A 27,330-nucleotide genomic window follows, 5' to 3' on the forward strand; every position below is an offset into this window, starting at 1 on the left:
ATTTTTGATTACTGCAATTATGATTACAAAATGACATAATTTTGAATACAGCTGAAATCTTGATTACAACAATCAATTATAGTAATCAATTACAGAAATCAATTACATGTAATCGCAATTACAATTTTCATTACAGCTGTAATAGTCATTCCAAGTAATTGGGATCCCATAATCACAGCAAAAACGATTGCAGGTAATTGTGATTACACATAATCATGATTACTTGTAATCAAACTATACGATTACAAGTAATTACGATTGCATACTATACGTAAATACATTATGCAAATATGTATGGGGATATATATTTTCATGTACATTGAATGTACGCACGCATGTACATAAAATTTTTGAGTCCTAGAAATACATATACAATGTATGCAGAAACGTTGTTTGTATGTACAATATACGTATTCATATTGTAATATACATAAATAAAATATGCATGTAATAACAGGGCTACATCCCTGTTATCAGTGTTGTATTTAGCTTGAAATAATGCAGTCGTAAGCCATCAGATGTTCTAAACAGGTTTATTTAAATGTAGGCTGGTATTGATAACAGTTCACATCCACACTCCCTACGGGAGGGGAATGGACAAGACTTCTGACAATTCCGGAACAGTTTATCAGGATCACATCATGATAAAAGGGACACACAAAACTAGTGTTCCTACGTTTTATACCAACACACATTTCAGGTAAAAAGGCACACTTCGTACATTCCTTGTAACCTTACGCATTAAGGAAAATCATTTACTGCTTCCTAATATGGAAGTGACAGAGGGATAGATTCTAAAAATAACTCTTCCTTTGAAATATAAATCTATTTATATTTCAATGGTATGTTTTCAGCCTTGAATTCCCAAAATAGAATCTCTCTACGCTTATTCTTTAACAAAGACATTTTATGAAAACAAAAGTTTTAATTCTTTTATTAATACAAAAGTATTTAATTTTTGTATTACATGCATATGCTTAGTACACATAATTATGCATGATAGAAGTATGCATGCATATTAGTTTGTATGCAAATGCAATGTTTTGTATCTTCGCATACACAGACAATAAATGTATGAACGAATGTGAAAATAATGTATATACATATACATACATTTATATACATTACATACATTGTATAAATGTACAATAATAGCACATATATACAATGTATTCATGCATACATTGTACGTATTTACATACAATATGTAAGCATGTTGCTTACAGGTACACTAAATGCACATAGTTCCGTTAATAAAATGCATGCATGTATTCATGCAAGATTACATGTACATAGATATATGGTTTGTACATGCAATGGATGAACATATATATATTACAGGTAATGTCTAAATACAGGTGTGCATTTAAATATATGTATTTACAATGTATGTAAGCACATACAATGTGCATGTATTAAAAAACTTTCTAACAGCTAAGTTATTAAAATTTGCTCTAAAACATATAAGACTTAATCTCTTATTTTTTGGAAAGCAAATGATAATCTTATTTTAAATTCCTAAATATTATTTCCACATTTAAAATTAGCCATTTAAAAATTTCTTTCTATGTATTGCATTATGTTATAAAAAATTTATTTGTGGTGTCAAACATTTTATGAAAATTATTTTTCATTCAAACAATTTTAAAATGACATAAAACAATTAAAGGTGCCAATTAAATCTAAATTTAAATATCGTTTGATTTTGTCATTTAACTTGCTTGAGTCATTATCAGTGGTTTTTCCACTTAACTTACATACCTTTTATTTATTGCATTGTACATATATTAAAACATAAATGTATTGTATATATGTACATACATTCATTGAACATTAATATATTGTATATATGTACACATGTGCAATGTATGAATGTACATACATTCACTCCTTGTACGTGCATATATAATACATATGGATATGCATACATGAGAGATTGTGAATTGTACATGTGTGGATGCGATTATTGGGCATAAGTACATTGTACATATTGCATACATTAGGAAAACATATATGTACACATGTAAAAGTCGTGCAAAAGATTTATGTCCAATATATGTATGCTCATATTTACAATTTATGTATGCTCGTGTATATGCACAATATATGAATGTAGATCTGCACAGTATATGTATGCACATACATGCAAGTCGAATGTATGTATGTGTATATGTAAAATATAAGTACGCCCTATGTACATACAATCGTACACAAATATATTTTTCATATTTAGATGCATACATGCATTGTGTATATGTACATGCCTATGATGTACATACATATATATATTGTTAATAAATAAATTGGACATGCATGTTGTTGTTGTTACTTTACGTCGCACTAGAGCTGCACAATGGGCTATTGGCGACGGTCTGGGAAACATCCCGGAGGACGATCCGAAGACATGCCATCACAATTTTGATCCTCTGCGGAAGGGATGGCACCCCCGCTTCAGTAGCCCGACGACCTGCGCGCGAAGTCGAGCACTTTACGGTAGCACAGTTTAACGAGGACCAATACCGCACACCCTCGGTCCCTACGCAGACTGATCCAAGTGGTCACCCACCCGCACACTGACCGTAGCCAGTGATGCTTGACTTCGGTGATCTGCTGGGAACCGTGTCTTAACGATCAGTCCACTGCGGGACTGGACATGCATGCATGGGACATAGATAGAATGTACATATACACATATATTGTACATGTATGCATAAATATTATTTATAAATAAATTGTACATGCAGACATGAGACATACATACATGCATGGGACAAACTTCAAATGACCATACACATATGGGACATTCATACATTGTTCATAGATGCATAATATATAAATTTGTTGTAAATACATGTATGGCACATACATTGCACAAAAAATGTCTGTACAAATGCATTTACCCACATATGCATTATATAAATACATATGTACACACATTTTAGTTATATTCGTTCATGCATACCCTGTATGTTAAATTCGTACACAATGTACAATTACACGATGCATTATACCTTCTATTGTAAAATATAATAATTTATAAATATGCAATAGTTTTTTAATGATATATTTAGATTAATTGTAATCGTAATTATAGGCAATTATGATTTCATGTAATCGTATATTTTGATTGCTTGTAATCATAATTACAAGTAATTGATTACAGTAATTGGTTATGTAATCACAATTACAGTTGAAATCAAAATTATGAATGTTTGAAATCATGATTACAAGTAGCTGATTACTGTAATCACGATTACAGTTGTAATCAAAATTTGTAATCATGATTACAAGTAATTCATAACTGTAATTGAAAATTGTAATCGATTACATTTTTGCTCTACTCTGATGTAATAAAAATTTATGTAATAGTGTTAACAAATAATTGATTATATGGCAGTAATTATCTGTAATTAATTAAGATTGTAATCGGCGTCCAATTCTGCTCATAGCGACTCCTGGGGCAAACATCTACATGTTTCATTTTAAATTTGCAATTTCAAAATCTTTTTGGCACCTTGGTATTTATAGTTACCGTGACAGATCACGATACGGAAATATCCCCTTTATTTATACACAATTGAAACATATAAGTGAAAATCAATATGCATCTTTATTATTAAACACCTAACTTACGCTGAACATTGAATTTTGCTAAATGACTAGTTTTCATGTAGGTGAACAAGGCTCTCTTTTTCAGGTAAGTTAACATCATGATAAAGAATTATAAATTAAAAAAGAACTGTGATTGTATTTAACAAAGTCAAAGTATGTGTATAATATTAAAATTAAAAACATTATAGGTCAAAACTCTTCGTGTGCTATAATTTTATGAAGTCGATTGCATTTCCGACTTTATGAAGTCGATAGGTAACTTTAAGGTCTACTAAATACGACTTTAAAGACAAATAACTTCTTTTCGCATAATTTCTAGATTGACGGATTTGTTTACAAAACAAAGAATAAGCATGGAATATTAATTCACGGTTGCAGTCGCGATTTAGAAATTTTCTTTTTGATTTAAGATCCATTCTCACCTTACGCTCTGCGCGTGAGAGCAACTTGATTGGTGAGTTTATCATTAATCTCGATATTTCACCAATCAAGCTCTCTATCGCATTTTGTAACTGGCTTCTGTTTAATTTTAGTGTTTAGTGAGAACAGTCCCTTAGCTTATTCGTTTAGTTAATAGCTATGTAATAAATCTGAAACATTTTTATTGGGTAATAACTGCTCAATAGAACAAGAGATTAGCAAACATAGGCAGTTACAGGCGTTTCTGTTTACTAGGCTCTTGTAAATAAAATAAAATTTCACGTGTGTTCTAAGTTTACAAAATGGGTCGTAAAGCTGCTTTCAAAGAAAAACCTAAGCAAGGACCAGGTAGAAAATCAAGGAAACAAAAAGATCCTCAGTTACCCCCTCATTTGCAAGGTATCTGCTTTATTTGAATTTATAAGTTTCTTTTAGTTGCTACTAAGATCTTGTATATCATCTTCCATCTAAACAACTATCTTATTGAAGTAGTTAATAACTAACCGCAACTTCTGTGTCATTTCTAGTTATTAAAGTACTGTTCTTAAACTTTATTTATTAATATTATCGTGAGAAAGGAATTCATATTTCCTACAAGGAATATTCTTCATTTTGACTCGTTGAAGCTAACAGTAATCGGGAGTGTGTGTCATCCTCTCTGTAGAGGATCAACAAAATTATGATGTGATTGCATTTCTTAAATTTACCCTCAGGGATGTCTCATAGACCGTCGCCAATAGTCCCGTTTTGCTGCTCTTGTTCGAAGAAAATAAACTATGACAAATTGACAGTGGTATAAGAACAATTCATCTTTGCATAGACTGTAAGTTTAAAGACTAAACATGAGTTACTCTACATACAATAATATCTACAATATTAATTGAATTAAATTAAGAATGTCTAATTTTTTATAAAATGAGAAACATTCTGTTAATGCAAAATCTTAATTATAGAACTTAATGCAAGTATTGATTATTTCTTGTGACCTGGTTTAGGCTTTTGTCGCCACCTCATTTTAGCCAAATCACAGATTTCTAATTTTTATCTAACTATATAAATTCATACCACAGAGAAAAGTATGGTAAAAAAAAAAAATCAAAAAAGTTCGATAATAATTATAAATTTAAATAATTTTTTATAAACACCCGGTTTAATATCGATGCGTGATTTTTAAATCGCAGGATTATGCATCTTTGCTTGATTTTAAAATTGCGTGAGTACGAGCTCCTATGTTTGATTTTCAAATTGCCTGAATGAAAATACAAAACTATAATTTTTGTGTTACTTCATGAATTATAATAGTGGTTTTTAAATCAAATGGATACAAAGCGGGATATTTGATATAAAATTGGGAAAGTACGTAACATGATACACGATCATTATTCGCATAGATAGGAATCATAATGTCTTATTTGAAATCAAATCATTTGTAGGAAAAAGTGGTTGGTATTATTTCTCAGGAAATTGACAAAGAAACTTTCTCTGAAGGGGCAGATATTTTTTTAAGTATAGTAAAGAAATTTCCGCGATGGAAACAAATTTCCCGCAAATTGCGTTCCCGGGTTTCTTTATATTATTCATGTCTGATTGTTTCAAGTTTTTATTGTTGATTTGTAGCAATCAATGACAGGCCTTATTATGCTCTGTTATCATACCACTTGCAAAACCCATTGTTAGGTTTGCTGCTATTTTGGCTTCAGAGCATTTAACAAATCAGGGGTCATTTTAAGAGTAACTTGAGTCCATTTATGGACCTTTTAAGAAAAAATTTATTGTGCGAAAAGAATGTTTCACAAAATAATGAGTTAAAACAGGCCCTTTGCAAAATTTTTGTTACAAAACAAAGCCTTATTTTTATTATTCACAATGTTTCGTATATGTAGACATTTTAAGAAAAAGTTTTAACTAACCACTGGTTTTTGTAATTTTTGCAAATTCACAAAATAATGCCGAGAATTTTAACCACTTTAATAAGCAGACTTTTCACAGAAGTTTGAAATAACCCCTGCAAATAGTTCCTTAAAAATTGCAACGTCAGAAAGGCTTTTGATGTATTAATCTGAAGTATGTCTTTTTGAACTGTGGGACTTTCATTCCTTAACTCATCTCTTAATTTGCATTGCTAATCCCTTTGTGAACATAGATATTTTATTTTTGATAGTATTAGGAGGAGAAAAATGCAACAAAAGTTTTGTTGCATTTTTTGTTACAAAACTAAAGCGTTGTAAGGAATTGCCATGTTTCTCATAATTATTCGGGAACCTAATACTAAAGAAGTACCAAAATAATAACATCTTTATAGGAATATTCCTTTTTTTATAAAAGTTTGTAATTTTGCCATTGTTAAAGATTCAAAATTTTATTCTATTTGTTCATTTCATTTTTTAGATAAGGATCCAGACTTTGTTAGCAAAAGAGCAAAAAAGAAGTAGGTTAATTATTTTAAGCATTATCCTTCCTTTTCATTATCATACTTGCTTGTTTAATTTTAGATGTTCATATTTTAAATCTTGATCTTAACTTATTGCATTTTGCTAGTAATGCCTAATTTAATTAATTATGTAAATTAAGTTCGTATGAACTATAATATGTCATTAGCATAAGCTCATTTTTTTTAGTTTCTTTTTTCTATTAACTTTTTTAAAGTATTATGAAACTATGAAATAAGAATGATTTCTATATTTATTGCACACACTAAGTATAATTTATTTTATATTGTTATGTTAAATGATATTATTTTTACATTGAGTGTTGTTTTTTTAACTATTTCAGGTTAAAAAAGCAAAATGAAATAAATCGATCTTTGGAAGAAAAGCCTAGACCGTTAAAGAAACAAAAGCTCTCAAATTCAGTGGAATCTATAGGTATGATAGATATTTTTTTAAGCTCTATACTATAAAATATTTTTTTTTTTTTTTATAAAAAAAGAGCAAAAGTTCCTAAAACAGAACTTTCACTTTTGTTCAAAATTATCATTGATTCGAGAGAGGGGGTGCTTCTTTTATAATCAACCCATGCTTGCAATTCAATTGTCTCATAAAATCTTTTTATAATTAAAAACTTTTTTAAGAATCATGAAGCAAGCTTAAAACTGGCCAGCATCCTCAAGAAACTAAAAGAAAGCTGCTAGTAAAATTTCTGTATGAATATTTGAGAACGGCTTTATCTTTCCAAATTAATATTCTGAAAACAGAGGACTCTTGCAGGGATTCTCTAACAGAAATATTTTTTTTTCTTTTTCTGCATGCTCTGTTAGGAATTTTGCTATCAGCTCCTATGAGGGTACTGGTCACAATAGACCAGCTTGATGTGAATTTTCCATTAAAACTGGAATTATCAACCTCAGTATTTAGTTGATCTGGATTTATCAACCAGAATAACTGATAAATACCATGTTGGTGTAAATCATAGATTTAGTTCTGTAATAGTAGAAATGCAAAGTATTGAGGTTCTATTAAACAGTAATATGAATGAGTGAATTTCGTTTCTAGTAATTCAATTAGGTAAGCATAATGTCTTTTTTAAAAATAAAACTTCTTTTTCAGAATCATCTGAGGAAGATGAGCAAAATGAACTGCCTCAGCCTGAATTTTTCACTGATGAAAATGCTGAATGGTTGAAGCCAAAGAAAAGTGATCTCTTAGAGGGCTCTGATGATGAGGTAGATGTTTAAAATGCGGAATTATAAACTGTAGAAGTATTAACTTCTAAAGTTCTTATTCATTTGAATTAAATTCAATGCTATTTACTTCAGTGTTACAAAATGCTGTATTTTTAATATTTTTCAGATAGTTTTATTATGTGCATTCTAAAATGTTATAACAATTATAGGATGTTTTCTGTTTCTAAACTAAATTATAACTAAACAGTCCAATAAAGTTTATCTAGTTAACTTATTAGGGCTCTCACGGATCAAAGAGAACAGGGAAAACATGGAACTTTTTACAAAAAACCTGAAAAATTCTAATATCATACGGGAAAAGTAACCAGTTTTAGAATGTCAATAACAGTAATCAGTTATTGAGATTTGGTTTAAATTATTCTAACATCTATTACAATTATTTCATAAAACTATACACCTTTTAGTGAAACTTTTCCATGCTTCCATTCTCATTCTATTTTATGTTTTTGCTCACAAAATCTAATATTTGTTATTACAAATATATTATAAAAAGAAATAAAAACTGATGAAAAATAGCATAGTATAGATAAAATAAAGTGTGGATTTTCAATAAAATATACCTGAAAAAGTCAGTAGATTTTTTTTTCTACAATTGAGTAGGAACCTAGCTTATGCACCGTGTACCTTCTTAACTTATTATAATTAACGTATTGATTGAGTTGCTAGCAGAATTATTAGGTGGTAGTGTTCTTGCTTTGTTATTCGCCTCTATGTTGTTGGTTAGTGTTTTGTGTAATATTACCTCGCACAATTAAAAAAATAATACCTTGATATTTCTTCTGACATTCTTGCAATTAAAAACTTTTTGTCTTAAATTAAAGGTTTTCAGAACTATTATACCTTTTTTAGATTGAGCAACATTTTACAGGCTTCTGATTTTATAATGGTTAATTTGAAAAGCATAAATGAGTTCGGGTTTGGGAGATAAGCAAAAGAGAGAATTACTGTTAGGAACAGCAAACAAATTGAAATAACTACTAGTCATATTGCAGTACTAGTCAGTACTAGCTTTTTAAGAGTACAGTATGTAATTATTAATTTCTGTATATTCTTAGAGTAATTGTTTTGGGAAATGTTGTCAGTTCTTGGAACAATCACCCTTTTTAAACAGATTTTTTGTATAGCAGTGCATAATCACTAAAGTTCCAGTGAAAACATATTTTTTATTTCTAATTATTAATATGTTTAATTTTTCTCTAATAATCTAGGAACAAGATTTATTTGAAGGTATGGATGATGAGTTTGAAGGGGAAGATGATGATAGTGATGAGAAGGTAGGTTTTTTTTTTTTTTTTTTTTAACATTCTCTTTTAATCATTAGCTTTAATAGTCTAAATGAGTATAAAATTTAAAGCTAAACTTTATTGAATATTTCTTACATCATCGATAGTTCTTGGATGTTCAAATGAGAAATGGGCAACTTTAAGATATTATAATTATTATTGTGTTCAAAATATGTACCCCATGTGCTGTCAGCATTTCTGTGTTTTTATTATCTAAATTTTAATCAGTTTGAAAGAAATAGCATTGTTAAGAATTTATTTTACAATTAATGATTAATTTTTATTTTATATAGCAAGAATGACATTTTTCTTTTTAAAACCTTATAGTCTTGAGATTCTTCATCGTCTGTTCAATGTTTCCATTTTTTAAAAAATTTCCTTCTGTTTTCTAAGATTTTAATCGTTTTTCAAGTTTTTGTTGTGTTTCTAAAGATGTTTAAAAAAAAAAACAGTTTCACAATCAAAAATTTTTATCTTAAGTTTTCTATCTTGGACTTATTAAAATATGAATAAACTAATCCAAGTCCATGCAGTAATCAGGTCATTCAGATGAGGTGCTACTTTCTAGGATCAGTTTAATATTTATATTTAAATTCTGTTACATGGAACAAGGCATGAGAACATAACTTTTAAAGTAACGATTTCGAAGTATATTTTGAGGAAATCAATTTGAATTTATTAAACTTTAAAATTCAGGAAAGTAAATGTTAAAAATATCCAAAAACCAAATCAGAAATTATAATTCAATGTTTGATCATAAAAACGTGTTTCAAATTATGTTAATTTTAAAACTACCAAATCTTTGGATGTTTTGTTTTTTCTTTTGACTTTGTAGTGACTTTGCTGTCCCCCCTCTCCTTTTCAGGAAATTGCAATCCTTAAAGGTGTTTGGGAAAAGAAGTAAGGTAGATTATGAAATTTATAAATTTCATAAAAATGTAAATGAAATTTTTTTTTAAAAAATAAAAAAATATCAGAAGAAAGTAAAAATTTCTTTTGACATTTTTGTTTTGAATATTTGTACTTTTTCCCGAGAAAAGTCACGGAAAACAGTTAAAAATGGTAAATTTAAAAAGTAACGAAAGTAAAAGTATTGTCAATTATGGTTACTGGCATTAAAAAATAATTTAGATTTTTTTATCAGATACTATATTTTTAGTTTTTGATCTGGTAGTAATATAGTATATTTAATTCTTTTGTTTAATATTTGAAGAACCTGCTATATATTATTATATAGTATTAAATTTGATAGTTTTTATCCCATTCAGCAGCAGTGTCACAAAAATATTTTTATTAATTAAAACAGGCAATATAATAATCCTTGACTTTTTCAAACAAGTTATTTTTATTTTCATTTGCTTTTCCACTTTTTCTTTTCATCTTATACCTATAGCCTGAAGGCTTTCTGCAAAAAGTCCATTGGTTTCTCAGCCCTTGTTTTATTTCCTTCCTATTTATTATTATTAGGCAATAGTTCTCCTCATTTGAAAATTCAAGGTGTAATTTTACATTTATTTAGATTATTTTTTAATGTGCTTTATAATTTAAATAACAAAAATGTTGAGCATTGTCAAAACTACAATATTTTAGGACTTTTTTTAGCTAAAACATATAGTTAAAAGAATAGCCTAAACCATACTCACATTAACTACATAAATGAGAGTATTTTAAGTTTATTTCTTTAAAAAAAAGTTTTTTCTGTAAGGCCAAACTATTTGGCTTAGACCTTTCACAAATATATCTATAAAAACTTACATTTCTAAAAATATTGAACACCGCATACAGCTGTCGGTACCTTTTTGTAAATATAGTTTTTGGTACTTCTAATATTTTAATCTTCATTTAGGAAGGAAGTGATTCTGATGAGGAAGAAAAGGATGAGGAGGTAAATAGTTTTGAATTAATAAATAGTTTACTTATTATTATTTTATTATTATTGTTATTATTATTTCTCTAGAATAATTGATCAATTAATTTAAATTTACATGCTAGAAAAAAACTTTTTGAAATTTTGTAGTCCTTTAGAACTATTTCAGTTTACTCTCAAGTCCATGAAGACTGCTTAATTTTTTGTTTAAACAGGTTCTTAACTATCCATACAGAAAATAAAAAGGGGGCCTAATATAAATTGCAGAGAGTTCTACGGTCGAGTTCAACGCCTTCAGTAATCGCATCTATAATGGCATAGTTTGTTAGTTGTAGGGGTTCGAATTTTACTCCTTTTCTTTCAGAATTTTCTGGGGAAATTTTATTTTTTCATTTTATTGAGATCGTGTAGCATGGACTTTCTGGATAATATGAAAAATATAAAATTAAAAGAGCAGATTTAGAGAAGTAAAAGAAGTATTGATTTTTATTTTAAATTGTTGATTTTATCTTGATCCAAAATGCCAGGTAAATGTGTTTCACATATTGGGATTTGTATACAGGCATAACAAACATCACAATTTGTATTCATGCAAGTTTAATACCACGTGTTGTGAATCATATTCATGCATTTTAAAGGTCACATATTGTTATTCATGATCCCAGGATTTAAAAATTACACATAAAGATTCACATTAATGCATACTAAAAATGCACATCAAAATTCATAGTTGCACAATTTAAAAATGAAACATCAGGATCTGTATTCATCAATTTTAAAAATGAAACATCAGGATCTGTATTCATCAATTTTAAAAATGAAGCACAGTCTGTTCATATTTACACTATTTAAAAATTAAATCTCATAATTTGTATTCATGACAAGCGCTAGGTAAAATACAGAATTAGTATTATAATTAAATTTTTTCATAGCTGTATTATTTGTCTGTATACATTTTCTTTTGTATATTGAAAGATTAAGTGAACGTGAAAATCTAGATTTAAATTTTTCTTCCCATTTTATAGCTGTTGCCAATTGAGAAAGCTGCTAAAAAACTGAGCAAAAAGCAAGCTGAGGAAAAGTAAGTAATATTTCAATGTTTAATTTATGTTGCTTAGATTTATTTTAACTTTTATTTTTATAATTATATCCTAAATTTGGTTTTACGAAATTCAAAATAATAAAATACCTGTTGTAAGAAATTAAGTAATTAGTCCTAGAAATTGGTTTGTGTTCATTTTCAGGAACTTAAGAATGTTTTTAAGCTTACAATATTTATCCAAAAAAAAAAAAAAAAAACTTTTTACTTATTCTGCAATTTTTGATTCTTTATCTATGGAACATGAATTTTTAACTGACCTGAAAATTAATGGAGTTATATAATTTGATGGCGTGTATTAAATTTTTTGGGAAAAGGGTCTTAGTTTTGAATTCTAACTGATTATGTGCAGATAAATAAATGAAAAAATTATTTGTACATAGACAGAAGCTTTCAAAATTTGAGTTCACTTACAAGAATTTTAAAATGTTTTTTTAGCTTGAAAATTTATTCAAACTTTTTTTACCTGTAGTGTAATATTAGATTCTCCTCTCAAACCAGTAAGTTTGAGCCTTAAAACATGGAGATCCGATCATTAGGTCAAAGGTTGTTGCGGGTGGTCCTGTGTTCTGTTGCAACCACTTTCGTAAGAAACTAAAAATTGTTGTAGCTCGATTTGGTGATATAAGGTAGATATTTCAATAATTAGGAAGGATTTAAACAAAAAATATATTAAGACACTTAAAAATTTTTTTTATTCATTTGTGTATAATTTTTGAATTATTGATAAGATATTTTGTTGTGTCATAATATTTATTACATTTTATTTATTACTCTTTTTACAGCCTTATTTGAACATGCACTTATATTTTTCTTGTGTTTTAAAATTTTTTTTTTTTATATAGGAAATTAGCTAATGAGGAACTGCTATCAAATATTGCTCATACGGAGACTTACGTCCTTCCGAGTGGTCAGGAACTGGAGAAAGAAAATATCCTTTTAAAAAATATATATATTATTTTCTAGAAACATCTTAGTGTGTTACTTTTTCATCAAGTAATCCTACATGTTCTACCCCTAAAATTTGGGTCTCATAAAAACTCAAAACTTTTGATTCATATTTCAAAAGTAGCTTCTCTATCTTGTACGAAAACTGATCTATGAAAGTCTAATGAAGATTTTGATAATAATCTCATAAAAAAAAAAATCTTTTTGTTTAGCCTTTTAAAGTTTTATTCTTATGATCTTTCAGTTTTGTTTCTGTGTGATGTATGTTTAAATGTCTATTAAAATGTATTGCAAAAATTATGTAAATAACCAAGATTAACACAGGAATAATGTGTTTACGTGTTCTTTATTTGATAGTTTTTCATTATATAAATTTTAAAACTATACAATTAACTGATACCCTATTGTTTACAATGCTTAGTTTTTTTTAAATTTTGAATTTGATTATATTTATCTTAACAATTATAAGTGTGACTCCTCCAGATCTTGTTGTAGTGAGTCAAAGAATCAAAGATATTGTTTATGCTTTAAGTGATTTCAAAAATAGACGAGAAGAAGGAAGGTAAGTTATTCAGAACATCTTTTTTCTTTCTTTTATTTTAGTTTTCATTTTTAGCAATTTCTAACTTTATTGTTATTTATTCTAACTATTTTTTTATTTGCATTAAAAACTTATTAGTTTATAATTGAAACTTTTACTGTTCTTGAAGGTTAATTTCTTAAAAATTCTGGAAGATTTTAATACACAATTATATGTCAGTTTTGATCCAGAATGTTATGCAAGACTTCAGTTCTGTCTTATGGAAGATAATATCAACAAATAAAGCTCTCATTGATTAAACTGTAAGGGTCATCAATAAGTTCAATTGGAAATTAATAATGCAACTCACATTAATTTCTTTGATCTGTTTTATTCTGTATATTCCTTTGTGGTACTTATATGTGTCATGTTTTTTTTTCTCCATACAATATTCATGTTCTATATTTTTTTTAAAAATATTTTTATTATATATTTTTGAAAGCCTTGCTTAGATTAAATTAGAGCTGTAGTTGATGTTAAATTTGAACTGTAGCTATTTTTTCAAGGTTCCCATGGTCCTTATAAGTTCTTAAAAACTGCTTAAATTTTTATTTTGGAAAGTAAGGGCCCTTAAGAGTACTTAATTTTGCTACAAGGTTAATTTCTGGGCAAATGATGCGCTTTTCAAAGAACTCTTGGTGTGAGCTCTGCTTCTAAACTAGTAGTGGTGATCAAATTGAAGTAGAGAGACTTAAAGTTGATATTGATAGAACAGTTAGAAGCTTGAAACTCCTTTTTAATTCAATCTGGGAAAAAGAAAAAGTCCCAGACAAGTGAAGATAATCAACTAAAGTTTAAATCCCCAGAAAGGGAGATTATCCGTTTGCGACAACTACAGAGGAGTCTGCCTTACATCAGTTCCTGCCAAGACTTTAATCTTCAAGCTAATGAAGATTAAACCAGTTTCATAAATGGTGCGGGAGCAAATATTTACATTAAGAAACACTATTGAACAAAGTCGCGAATTTAACGTATCATTGTTCGTTGTTGAAAAATGTTGATGTTCAAAAATTTACTTACCTGGGTGCAATTATTGATAGGAAGGGAACTACAGATGCAGAAATAGACTAAAATCAATATTTTTAATTCAACAGTAAAGAAAGAGTGTACATGGAAACTGGCACAACAAAGGCAAAACAGATGTTTGAGAATTATTCTAAAAGTATTCTAGACTCAAACCATATTAAATGCAGAACTCTTCAGTAATACCAGGCAGGAACCAATCACCATACTATGGTGATACTTATGATAAGTATTCGAAGAAAAAGTTGGAAATGGGTAGGTCGCATATTGAGAATGCCTCCTATAAGAGAACCTTCTAATACCTTAGGTAAGCATCAGGTACCTTAGGTAGGCATCAGAAGGCAAACGAATTTTGAAATGGCTTTTATAAACTCATATTTTTTAATTATGAATCCACAGGAGTAGCAAAATTCTCACTTAGGTTGAACAAAAAGATTTTTAGTGACAGTAATCATCTTACCTTTAAGTTAATGAAAATAATTTAATGTGGGTTCATTAAAAATTAACCTTATAAAATGTCATTGTGAAGTTATTAAAAAGATTCAGTTTTGCAGCTTCTTAATCTTTGTCAAGTGTTGTATAGGAGGAAACTTTTCATGGAAACTGGTCCATATATTCTGCTCCGAGAGTAAGCTGTGAAGCTGTTCTTAGTATTCAATGTTTTTAATGAAAAATTTTTTTTAACTGGGTGATGTTACATTGTAGGGAGGAAATTTTGGTTTCTAAAAATAACATTGCTGTGTTTATATCATTTTTTTTTTCTATTTTTTTAATTTAGAAAGATTAAATTGAATAGAACATTTTATAAAATGTTGTTTTGCTATGCTGTAAAGTGGTGTTTTTAGGTTTTGAGAATAATTTATTTTTGAAGGAAAGTAATATTTATATTTCAGGTCGAGAATTGAATATCTTAACCAGTTAAGGACAGACTTGTGTTCCTATTACAGTTATAATGAATTTTTAATGGATAAACTGATGGAGCTTTTTCCCCCATCTGAGGTTTTGATAAATTTCTTGTTTTGTTTGTCCTTATTTTACAGTAAATTTTGTATTTGTACTTAATGTCTCTATTTACATTTTAGTTAATTGAGGTGTTAGAAGCAAATGAAGTTCAAAGACCTATTACTATCAGAACTAATACTCTTAAGACAAGAAGAGGTGATTTAGCGCAGGTAAATTTATTTTTGGTAGTTCAGTTGCTTTTTAGTATTTGTTTTAGTTCTTTAAGTTACCCTAGTTGTTAAAAGTTACTTGTTATGTGAATTACATAGAAATTATTCAAAAGACAGTAAATTTAAATTTTCTGTGGCTTCATTCTGTGAGGTGACTCAAGTCATTCAGAAACTGGTAAATTTTTTATAAATGTTCCAGGTATGCTTAATTTTTTAACTAAAAGAATAAGTAAAGCATTTTAACTGGATATATCTGATATGAAAACAAAAATGTAATTGAGACTTTATAAAAGCAATAATCCTCAGAAGTTGGGGAAATCTTAAAAGATTTAATCAGATCTCTTAATTCATCAAGCCAATATATATACTTTGCATGTTAATATTTACTTTTATATTCATATTCTTTGTGATTCATTAATTAAACATTATACTGCTATATTTTAAAAGCTTTTCTTTCTCTTGAAATAGCTCTTCAAACTAGATTTTGATTTCTAGAATGTCAACAATTTTAAAACCCTAGGACAATTTATAGTAATTTTCTTATTTTATAATAACTATGTTACTTCGTCTGTAAGATGACCTATTATTGTTTTCTAGGCTCTTATCAATAGAGGGGTCAATCTAGATCCTGTTGGCAAGTGGTCCAAAGTTGGATTAATTATATTTGAATCACAAGTGCCTATCGGTAAGTTGTTAACTGTCTCTAATTGACATACCAGTTCATTTATATTAATGTGCTAAACAATTTCTAAATTTTGGAGTTTTTTACTGTTTTCTTACAATTTTCCTTTGCCTTCTTTTTTTCTGCAATTTTCATCGGTATTATTACTTGAAGTACTTGGTTTTTTACTACTCTAAATTCTATTCGCAATTTTTCGTTAAATTAATCTATGGTACATAAACAGTTAGCTTGCACTTATGATAATTTAAGTGGTATATCTTTCCTTCATAATGTGGTAAATATCTTTTATAATAAATGAGATTGCTCAATAAGTAATTTTCTATTTACTGTTTTTCTATCACAAACACTCTCCAGACTTGATAAATTGACATGCATGAGTTTTTCATTTAGTAAATTTACTCATTATTCGAAAGAGGTTTAGGAGCAAATTTACAAACTGGAAATTTTATGATTTATAATAATTGGATTGTCCGTTTTGGTTTTTCTGCCAATGACACCAAAACAAAACAGCTACCTGCTCAAAACTAGAACATGGCATGAAAATAGATATAGCATGGGCACCTGGAGCTCCTAATTTTTAAGAGGTACTGAATTAAAAATACAATATTACAAAAATTCTCAAAAAATGATGCTTTAAAAAAAAAAAATTCATCGGCTGACTATTGACAAAATAGTTTATATTATTTTAACTTATCTACATTAAAACCGACTATAGTTCATGATAATTATTTTATTTGTTTGGTGATCTTAAGAATGAAAATTATGTCTAAAAAGTTAGTTAATATATCTGTTTGTAAAACTGGTGGTAATGGATACCGTGTTTCGAATTTGTGTTATTGCAAATGAATTTGTTAGAGATGGTTAAATTAATTCTAAAATTGGCTTTGAAGTGCCTAGTTAGAAAAGCTAAGTTAGATTTCCACATAATCAAGGAAACCTGTAAAATTGTTGTAACAAACCTCAAAAAAAAAAAGCAATCTTAGTATTTACAATAACAATAAGCAGGCTATGAATTTCAAAATAAATAATCTTAACAGTTATTATTACTATTGTTGCTTGTAAAAATTGTCTGCAGTATGGTTAAGTTTCTTTTATATATTACTAGGAAAATAAAAAGAATTTATGCAGAAGTATTCATACAAAATACTTTTTTGTACATGATAATTATCATTATACTGATTGTTTAATTCTGTGTACCATTCCATCTTTCTTGTTCCATTTTTTTTAAAATATGACTTTTTTTTAAGTTGTTTAATAAAATCAATCACTAGATAGGTAAAAATTCTTTATAAAAATTAAACTTTCTACATAAAAAAATTTTTTGATTCTTAATCACAGATTAAGTTTTTATTAAGCATTGGCTATAATTTCTTTATGATTGATGTAGCTGCTGTTACAGAATATCATATTTGATATATTTAACTATCAAAAAGTACATTTCATTCCTTATTGAATAAAAATGATTGTATTTCGGATAAAATATTGCTGTATGTAACAAAAATGTGGTCTTACATTTTGTTGACATTTTCCTGGAGGAGTTTGGGAATTTCATTTCTGAAATTGAATTCTACAAATGTGTGTACTTAAGAGATAGAATTAATGTAAGGAATTTGTTAATGTTTCACTTTTTTTACGTATTTGGCATAATTCTTTTTCTTTTAGGTGCCACTCCTGAATATTTAGCGGGCCATTACATTCTTCAAGGAGCTGCATCATTGTTACCTGTCATGGCTTTAGCTCCAAAGGAAAATGAAAAAATACTTGACATGTGTTCTGCTCCTGGTGGCAAAACGACACACATCGGTAAGGAAAGATAAAAAAATTATTTCAACTTTATTTGTTTCATTGTTGTTTCTGATTCATTTTCTTTCACCCATACATTTCAAAAATGAATTATTTTCATCAGTGAAACCTGATAAGTTTTCACATGATATAAGTTTATAATTTGTCTGTATAACCATTACCATTATATAATTTGTCTGTATGACCATTAGTCTCTGTAACCATTACTTAGCAAAAAATATGTATATTTTATTTTGCTCAGCAAGAGGTCAACTAACATAGGTTTCATTTTATTTCCATAATGATTCTGTTACTTTTGAAACTGCTAACTTTCTTACAGCCCTTTCTTAAATTAAATTTTCCTTAAATGGCATAAATCTTTTTTATAGCCAGCTCTCACGTTTTAAGACATGTTTTAATGTCTTATTCTTTAAGGTTTTTTCAAGAAATTATTTATTTTTATGAAATCTATTTTATTTTAGGAGAAAATTAACAGTTAATTAAAAAAATCTAGTTACTACATGTTAATTTGAAGGTGCTGCTCTAATTTATGGGAACAGGGCTATGACATTTATGATTGTTCTATATGCTACTGTACTCATTACTTTAAAATAACCTATTTTATGATTCCCTACAAGCTATGTTATAATCTTTCAATGCACTGTCGTAAAAAGAATGCAGTTTTATTGAATAAATAAATATACAACAATACAGAATAATAATAATTGAGGTATATTAAAAAATATGTGAAAACTACTGTGTTAATACATATACTACAGATATTCAGATACTTCCATGAATGGTTATAATGTTACACTGCAGCAAAATTCTATAACAAAATGTTTTAATTGTGTCTCTTTAAGTTAAAATGATTTTTTCCTTTGTGATTTGTATGTTATTTAATGCCTAACTTTTTGTTTCATAAATTTTTATCCTTGATTTCTAGCTGCATTAATGAAGAATACTGGTGTGTTATTTGCTAATGATGCTGTTAGAGATAGATCTAAGGCTATTGTTAGCAATTTGCATAGACTAGGGATTACAAATACAATAGTTTCTGTGAGAGATGGTCGTGAATATGCAAAAGTTAGTGAACTGACTTGTTTTCTTTTTTATATGTTTTGATTTTTCTACTTGCAATAATAATTTTTTTTTGTTGTCTTTTTAGACAATGTCAGGATTTGATAGAGTTCTGTGTGATGCTCCATGCAGTGGCACAGGAGTTGTATCAAAAGATCCTAGTGTAAAAACTAACAAAGTAAGAGCCTTTCTTTTAATTTTCCCTCTTTACATTATCTTAACAAACTGCATGGTGTCTAGTGTTTTTAAAACCCCTTAAAGGATCTTTTTTCATTGGGTGTTTGTAAAATATGCATAATTTCCTCTTTCCAAAAATGATTTGTTTTCTTTACCTTGTTGGATTGTCTTCATGAGTTAAGAATATCAGATTTTTAATATACTGATTTTGTGTTTGAGAGACCGTTCACTAATTGTATAAAATAGTTTTGACTTTTATTGTAGATTCTATTGTATTGGGTTTATTAAAATTTTCAGCATTCTGGAATAAATAAAATAAAAAATGCTTTTGGAGACAAGGTTTTAAGAAGGATAAATTAAGAAGATTTTTACTATTTTGACGTATAGCTTATACTGTTTAAAATCTTTTGTGGCTCCAATTTGGTAATCCAAAATATTATAGTTTTTCTATATATATACAGTACAGAACCCGTTATCCGGAAATCAGAAAACCGGAAAACCAAAAAACCGGAACGAAATTCGATAAATTTTCCCGCAATTTTTAAAAAATATTTTTTTTTTCCTTATGGAATTTTAGGATTTTTCTTTCTTTTTTGAAAGATGTTTACCTTACCATCATTTCAGAAATAATCATTAGTGTATTACCTCATCGTTTTTTCTTATTTTTAAGATTATTTCCAAATATTTTTTTTTTTTTTAGTTGGGTTTAACACTAAAAAAACGGCTTTTTGTAGCAATTCAGAAAACCGGAAAAATCAGTTATCCGGAATAGCGATAGTCCCGATCGTTCCGGATAATAGGTTCTCTACTGTATATATATATTATTTTTTTTGAGATATCTATTAATTATTGATATAGCTTGCTAAATATAGTAATGGATATGTGAACCATATAATAATTTGCTTCTAACAAAAAAAAATTATCTTTAATACTTTTTGTAATTTCATTTCACAATTATTGAAAAACTTTTTTATCATTGCATTAAAGAAATACCGAATCTAATTACAAATTTTAATAAAACTTTTAATCGAGGCCAGCTTCATTCTCTGCACATCTTTATCAATTCAGTGTTATCCATAATATTATTTTTGTAAATGTTTTTTGTTGATAATGCATAATAATTTTTACTTAATTTTAAATTTTTTATTTAATTCTAAAAAAATTAATTCAAGTTTAACTAATTTAATTTTAATTAAACTGAACTTTTTATGCAATTGAGTAATTATTGACAAAAATGGAATAAGCAATGTATTTATGATAAACTTTCAATGATAGAATGAAAAAAAAAATTTCATGCTGATATCCTAGTTATGGTTTTTTTTATTTTATCAAAAGACTTGCTTGGGATAGTGTTCATTTTGTTTTGCAATTCAATCTGACTCATTAAAAATATTAATTGAAGGGTCTTATGTTCATGGATGTAATTCCACATTGAATATTAAATTAATTTTAAGGGATAATTATTTTTACTCATTCATTCCTTCTTACGTGCAAGTCAAAGTTTTTTTTTTTTTGCTAAATTTATAATCTTTATCCACATACTTGAAGAAAAAAAAAAGGTTATTTTTTGTACTATAGCTAGTACTTAAATCATTTTTCATATCTGTAACTGCCATATGTTGTTCAAAAAGAGAAGGGAAAAGAGTATAATTGTCTTATGGCAGAGAATAAATTTGTTTTATTTTAATAATTACATTTTTTGACAGGATGAAAAAGATATTCAAAGGTGTGCTACTCTGCAGAGACAACTGTTATTGGCTGCCATTGATAGTACTAATGCTAATTCCAAAACTGGAGGCTATATTGTCTATTCAACTTGTTCAATTCTTGTAAGGTTTATTTTTTAATAAATATGCATGTATGTATGTCAATAACTTTGAGTGTTCATCTTTTAACATTTTTCTTTTTAGCCTGATGAAAATGAATGCGTAATTGATTATGTCCTCAAAAAAAGAAGCGTGAAAATAGTGCCCACTGGCTTAGACTTTGGTAAAGATGGATTAGCCAAGTAAGTGTTTTAATAATGCAAAATTACATATATATATATATATTCATTTTTTATTTTAAAAAATGGTAATTAAAAGTTTATAACTTTGTTTCATTTCAGGTATAGGACTTACAGGTTCCATCCTACTTTAAAATTAGCTAAACGATTTTACCCTCACACACATAACATGGATGGATTTTTTGTTTGCAAACTGAAAAAATTCTCTAACATAATCCCTGGCACAGGTAAGTTTATATTGATATCATTAAATCAGTATTTGTTTGTCTTATAAAGAACGCTTGTTTTAACCAAGAAAAATCATGGAAGTACAAAGTTTCGTACAAAGAAATTTTTTGAATCGCAAAAGTATTACCCGATAAAGCCAGAGTACGCTTGTTAAAAATGAGTTATACTTCAATGTGCATAACATTATACCAACCAAATATTTCCGATTTTTTTCGTTAAATCAGGAATCGTTATTTACACTAGTTCATTTTTTTAAAAGTATACATACAATTGTTGTATCTAAATTAAATACAGTCAAGTTCTTTGTCAAATTAATTGAGTTATCCTTGTAGCAACATCTAACAGTTTTAGTTAAGGAGGACAAATATGAATTAAAATTTTGTGTTTATTTATAGTTTCAAAATTTAAAATAAATTTTTGCGTATTTTTAAGTGAAGTTACCTCACTGAAAATTGCTCAAATTTTTTATATTTATTAATAAAAAAATATTTCTCATTTATGACTTTATTATTAACCATTTGAAAAATAATTATATTTTGACCTTTCACTGACACAGAAACACATACATATCCATGAGACTTCTCTTCTACTTCTTAAAATTTAAAAATAAATATATGTGTACAGGGTGATTATAATTTAAGTTATGATTCTTAAAATCAATAATTTGAAACTATTCATCAGAAATCGTGAGTCAATGGAATTTTGTTCAGCAAAGGAGAAAATAGTTCCAAAGGCTGCCGATAGATGGCGCTGTCGGCAGAAAGACCTCAAATGGATTCATTCAACGCAGGAATGTTGTTAGTGAAAAGACAAGAATTCTTGTTTGCAGCAACAACAGTAATAGTGCCAGCAAAAAGAGCTTCATGGAATAAACATCTTACTGACGATTAAGGCATAAGTTGTTCGGTGTGCTCTTCGCCTTTTTCCGCTACTTATTGGTGCGAAGCGACATGCTCCACAACAGATTGGAGGGTTTCTGTACCGAGGCAATGTATGTTGTGTGTGATGCTTGCCTTCAAGTTGGCTAGATTCTCAATCTGCCCTCTGTAAAACACTTTCTTCAGGTACTCGCAAAGCCATAAATTTCACAGGTTTAATTCAGGAGAACGTAACTGCCACAAAATAGCGGATTATGATCCACACACTGACTTTGAAGTGCTGGAACGGCATAGTTAAGCAAAAGTACTTCATACCACTTGCCAGTAACGGTGCAGGTAACAAGACCCGCAGATGTGATCTCCTCAAAGAAAATAGACTATCAATAAACGCTGCCGTTATTCCACACCACTCAGTGACCTTTTCAGAGTGAAGAGGTAATGGCTGTAGTTGGAATGGATCTGGGACACCCATATCCAGCAATTTTGCATATATTTACAGATTCTTGCAAGTGGAAGTGGGCTTCGTCAGACCACAGAATGTTCCACTCGGCAAGCAATTGTAGTACAAAAGATTCATGTGGTTCCAGGTCATCAGGTAACAACTGCTGCACATGAGTTATCTTGTGCAGGTAACATCTCATTGTGTTCCGTACGACTTCATGCACCATGCTGATCGGCATGTCATTGTTATGCTGTAGCCATATCTTCCCCTTCCTCGGCCGAAACTGATTTGCTTCCTCTACCCTGTTTCACGTCAAATGAATTGGTCTCTTTCTGGTTAGCTATCATTTTTCACGAACCATTTGTGGTTATTGTGTCCGATTTTACGGATTTTTAAATCCGAAACTTGCTATTAGCTGTAAGTGCACACTTATCGTTCTTGAAAAAAGCTTCAAGAGTTGTTGCTCTGCATTATTAAGGCAGAGTAATTTGCATATCTCCAAATAATGTTAACCCTAACACCGTCATCTATCGACAGAGTTGGGAACTAAAACACATAACCACATACATAAAACACTTGTTTAAATGTTCACACAGAGATTTAGAAATACTGTTCATTTCTGACCCCAGGTGCGTTTGAGTTTCTTCATTTCGTGAAAGTGAAACTTTATTAAATAGTTACACTAAATCTTTTTTTATTATTTTTGTCAATTTTTTAGTAAAGTATATCCTCCATTTACTGTGGAATTTCCATAGTTACAGAAAATATTTTTCCCAATGGTAGCAAATGTAATGTATAAACAGGATGGCCAGAAAACAAAGAGAATGGTGCCAAGTTGGAGATTTGTATCTGGAAAAGATTGGAGATTTAACTGAAATGTCCCAAAAAATCAGAGAAAATGAATAAATTTATTTTTGAGAAGCCTAAAAGTCTGATTTTTTTTTTTTTTTTTTTTTTTCAATAAGTAACTCGAATGGTCCATATATGTGTTTTGAAGAATGCTTTATGTTTTAGACTAAGGTTTGAAAGAAAAAATTTATAATAAAATGTATGCAACTTGTTACACAAATCATGAATTTTTCTTCTTCTGAGTAATTGCGACCTTCCTGATTGATATCTAAATGAACAGGAGATAAAAGAGCTTTGTCCACCAATACATTAAAATAATTTAAATAGTTACATAGCAAAATGGTCATATTCTGATAGAAGTTTTATAAAAATTCTTCTTTTAGTCTTATAAAATTATGCTTTAGTACTTACCATTGTAAAATATCTTTCTTAAACACCTCAAATGTTGAAGGGTATGGTAATGTACAGGGGCTGTTTTGTTGTGTACTCTTAACAGGTTACAAGTGTTTGTGTCTTGCCCTGGCATTCCTCAGAAACTATTGTGCTCAGTTACAACTGCGTAGGTAGCTTGTATGGCCAGTTATGTGTCTTTAAAATGATGAAGGATTTGACTGAATAACAAATTGCCTGCCGCGTATGAGGTAGAGTCAGTGGAGCATTTTTAGTCGGCAAAAAACCTGTCTGCTGCATGCATTCACAGCGGATTTTTGAAGCTTACGACACTTCCTACTGACACTTCCTATGTTGACAGGAAATTTTGCTACTCCATGACCATGATTCTCTTCACAGCTCAGTCCCAAGCTTTATTGGACTCTTGACTGGGAAGTTTTGGACCTTCCCTCAATACAGCTCAGACCTTGCGCTAAGTGATTTTCATCTTCTCCGATGTTTCAAACATTACTTTGGCGGCAACCAAAATGGTCGTGACCTCTTTGTTATCAGAGCAGGCCGCAAGTTACTGTGAAGAGGGTATTCTAAATATAGTTGAAAGGTATAAGTGTTTAAGCGAATTTGGCAACTATTTTGAAAAAGATTAAACGTATGTAGAATAAAAAAATAAATTTTCTTTCCTTTGGTTTTTATCTTTAAATGGCCTTTACTTAAAAAACAGTCCTTATATATGTGAACTGAACAAGTTCATATGAAAGTCACCTACTTGTGAATTTGTGCAGTTGGCTTAAAAAAAATCAGCTTAATAACAGTTTATTTTCTTTTATGTAGAAAAGAAAAATTCTAAAAGTGATGCTCAAGTTGCTTCTAACAATGATGAGAAAGGAATTAAAGCTGAGAATGCCTCAAAACAAAAAAAGTTAGTCCAGAAGAAGAATAAACAGAAAAAAGAGCAGCAAGAAGAAAGTGAAGAAGAAACTGTGCCTGATGATGAAAATGATATTAATCAAGAAGAATCAGAAGTTGAAACTGTAAATGACAAGAGCAGTCCTCAGGCAATTGACCATCAAGATAAGAAAAGCAGTCGCAGACTTAATAAAAAAAAGAAACTTCTTCAAAATAACTCTAAATCGAAACATAATAAACACCACCAGCAGAATTTCAAAGCCAAACCATTTTTTAAAAAAAGAAAAGATAAATAAATCATTGGCATGTAAAAATGTTATGTATGAACTACCATTATTGTTTCTTTACCATTGTTGTAAAATATTTTATTTATTAAAAATATTTTAGAATAAAACCTGTTTTTAAATGATCATATACCTTGAATTTCTAATCTCCTTTCACCATTATTTAAAAACAAAGCAATTGCAGTCACTGGCATAAGCTTCAAACCTTGTTAATAATTTTGATTTTATGCAACGTTTTTAAAAGTTAGCATCAACAAGTGTAGCACATATATACCTTTTTCCTTGTGATAGCCTAAAATAGAATTCTAAAGATAAGTAATTAAAAACACAATGTTCAATTAAGAATTTTTTTAATTAAATACAGCTGTAAACTGTGAAACTACTGATATTAGAAAGTATTTGCGTAATTGCATAAAAAAAGCTTTCTTTGGACAATATAATAAGAGGCAGGCTGTTTTGCAATCAGTATTGATCACAGTACTTTTGAGTGTAGATACATGCACGCCTAAGTTGGTTTGGATTTGTATATGGAATCTGTGTACACGCATTTTGTTCCAAATATATATAGGCGCATTCATGCATTTTTTGCTTTGTAAGAAATTATAGCTAATTATATCCAATATTAAGAACAAAAGTACAATAGTTTTTTTATACTATAACATGAATACAGTTCTCTCTCTCTCTCTAATACTTAATTGATCCATACTACACAAAATATCCATTTTGGTCATTTTTTTCAAAATATAAAAATTAAGATCTCATCAAATTAAAATTATTTAACTAACTTGTTGGACTTTGGGAGAGGAGAAAGGATAAATATTATTATCTTATAACAAAATTAAATGTTTGATTTAGGAGAAGTCCTTAATCGTTTCTAATTTCCATTAGCAACAGATTTTTCTGTTGAACAATAATTCTAAGTTTCTTTTAATTAAAACTGAAACCCAAATAAAATATTATAAAAGTGATATCCAGTATTGGGTTTGCTTTCTACCCTGCTAACGTCCCCATCTTTTATCTATAACCATTGTGATCTCATTATAGACATTTCTTAGCTTTTAAAATTAATTTTATTTTCATTCATTAATTTTATTTTTTAATCTTTCTTAATCTATTTAAAATAAATGAAACCAATTATTTAAAATTTATCACATTTTATAAAAATGGAACATAAATTATTTTATTATCTTCTTAACAGTCAATGTAATGGCTAATTTTTTAATTCAATACAAATGTATAACTCATTGTTTCCCTGTCTAAATTGAATATCAAAATCTATTTTCTTTTTAACTCTTTATTCCTTAAGCTACTTTATTTTTCTAACCACAAAAATGTTTCAGTTACAGAATCAATAATTCTCACATTCTTTTTGGTGATTAAGCTGTAGCCAGATTATTTAATATTAATAATTGGGGTTGGCTTTGTTTTTGGCTATTTTATCTACTGAGAAATCGCCAGCAGTGGATCTCTGTTTTTTTTTTTTTTTTTATCTTATATTACCAATATTTCTTAAATAAGTGCAATTATCGTTTGATATATCTGTGAACTATACATTTTTCGCTAAAGCAATGTACAGTGCACAAAAAAAAACGGACCATTCTGAATAACTTTTGATCTAATGAGTCGGATCTTCACGGTCTGATTCATTCTTAATAGTTCGAGGGGTGACTTCAAATATGCTAATTAATTAATGCAGACGATTTGCACTCAGAATTTTAACAAATATTTACACTGGTAAAAACGAGGTACTGTGAGCCAAAAGAAACTGATCACCCTGCATAGTTTTTGATCTAAGGACAGGATCCTCACGCTAACACTCAAACTTAATGGTTCGAGGGGTTGTGCCCTCAAATATGTTAATTAATTAGTGCAGACTATATTTTAAGTTATGAAATCAGACACAAAAACGTACTTTCTCTAAATAAACATACCTTTTTCGAC

At 28.7% G+C, this 27,330-nt stretch overlaps 2 protein-coding genes across 4 annotated transcripts in view; one reads left to right on the plus strand and one right to left on the minus strand.

Moving 5' to 3' along the window:
- Positions 1 to 3,974, minus strand: part of PolrMT (mitochondrial RNA polymerase) — a 43,879-nt gene extending 39,905 nt beyond the window's left edge. The window contains exon 1 of one of the 2 annotated variants that reach the window (XM_043039485.3): positions 3,634 to 3,974. In XM_043039485.3, coding sequence (XP_042895419.2) covers positions 3,634 to 3,712 — 79 coding nt within the window. In that variant the 5' untranslated portion in view covers positions 3,713 to 3,974. The remainder of the gene's footprint in view (positions 1 to 3,633) is intronic. The other variant, XM_071182332.2, reaches the window with a different exon arrangement.
- Positions 3,975 to 4,257: 283 nt separating this feature from the next.
- Positions 4,258 to 25,517, plus strand: LOC107448144 (28S rRNA (cytosine-C(5))-methyltransferase). Of its 2 annotated transcripts, none has more exons than XM_087159713.1 (19): positions 4,258 to 4,431; positions 6,421 to 6,460; positions 6,805 to 6,896; positions 7,578 to 7,693; positions 8,923 to 8,988; positions 10,844 to 10,882; positions 11,890 to 11,945; positions 12,809 to 12,892; positions 13,378 to 13,473; positions 15,408 to 15,513; positions 15,597 to 15,686; positions 16,284 to 16,371; positions 18,031 to 18,171; positions 19,097 to 19,236; positions 19,319 to 19,408; positions 21,114 to 21,236; positions 21,318 to 21,415; positions 21,515 to 21,639; positions 23,744 to 23,907. In XM_087159713.1, exons 1-19 carry the CDS (start codon positions 4,335 to 4,337, stop codon positions 23,833 to 23,835), a joined length of 1,779 nt encoding a protein of 592 aa, XP_087015839.1. In that variant the 5' UTR covers positions 4,258 to 4,334; the 3' UTR covers positions 23,836 to 23,907. The 2 variants fall into 2 exon arrangements, with proteins under 2 accessions (XP_087015839.1, XP_087015838.1); XM_087159712.1 differs by lacking the exon at positions 23,744 to 23,907 and adding an exon at positions 25,031 to 25,517 and having other exon boundaries at positions 4,260 to 4,431.
- The last annotated feature ends 1,813 nt before the right edge of the window (positions 25,518 to 27,330 follow it).

Source organism: Parasteatoda tepidariorum, chromosome 3 (genome assembly GCF_982258835.1).
Source record: "Parasteatoda tepidariorum strain Cologne lab strain chromosome 3, Ptep-v5.0, whole genome shotgun sequence".
Taxonomy (NCBI): domain Eukaryota; kingdom Metazoa; phylum Arthropoda; class Arachnida; order Araneae; family Theridiidae; genus Parasteatoda; species Parasteatoda tepidariorum.

Bases quoted from the DNA above. Each gene is read 5' to 3' on its own strand.
- LOC107448144 (XM_087159712.1), top strand. From the start codon at position 4,335: ATGGGTCGTAAAGCTGCTTTCAAAGAAAAACCTAAGCAAGGACCAGGT. The intron at 6,461-6,804 runs GTAGGTTAATTA...TAACTATTTCAG, and splicing joins AGCAAAAGAGCAAAAAAGAA to GTTAAAAAAGCAAAATGAAA. The intron at 21,416-21,514 runs GTAAGTGTTTTA...GTTTCATTTCAG, and splicing joins GGTAAAGATGGATTAGCCAA to GTATAGGACTTACAGGTTCC.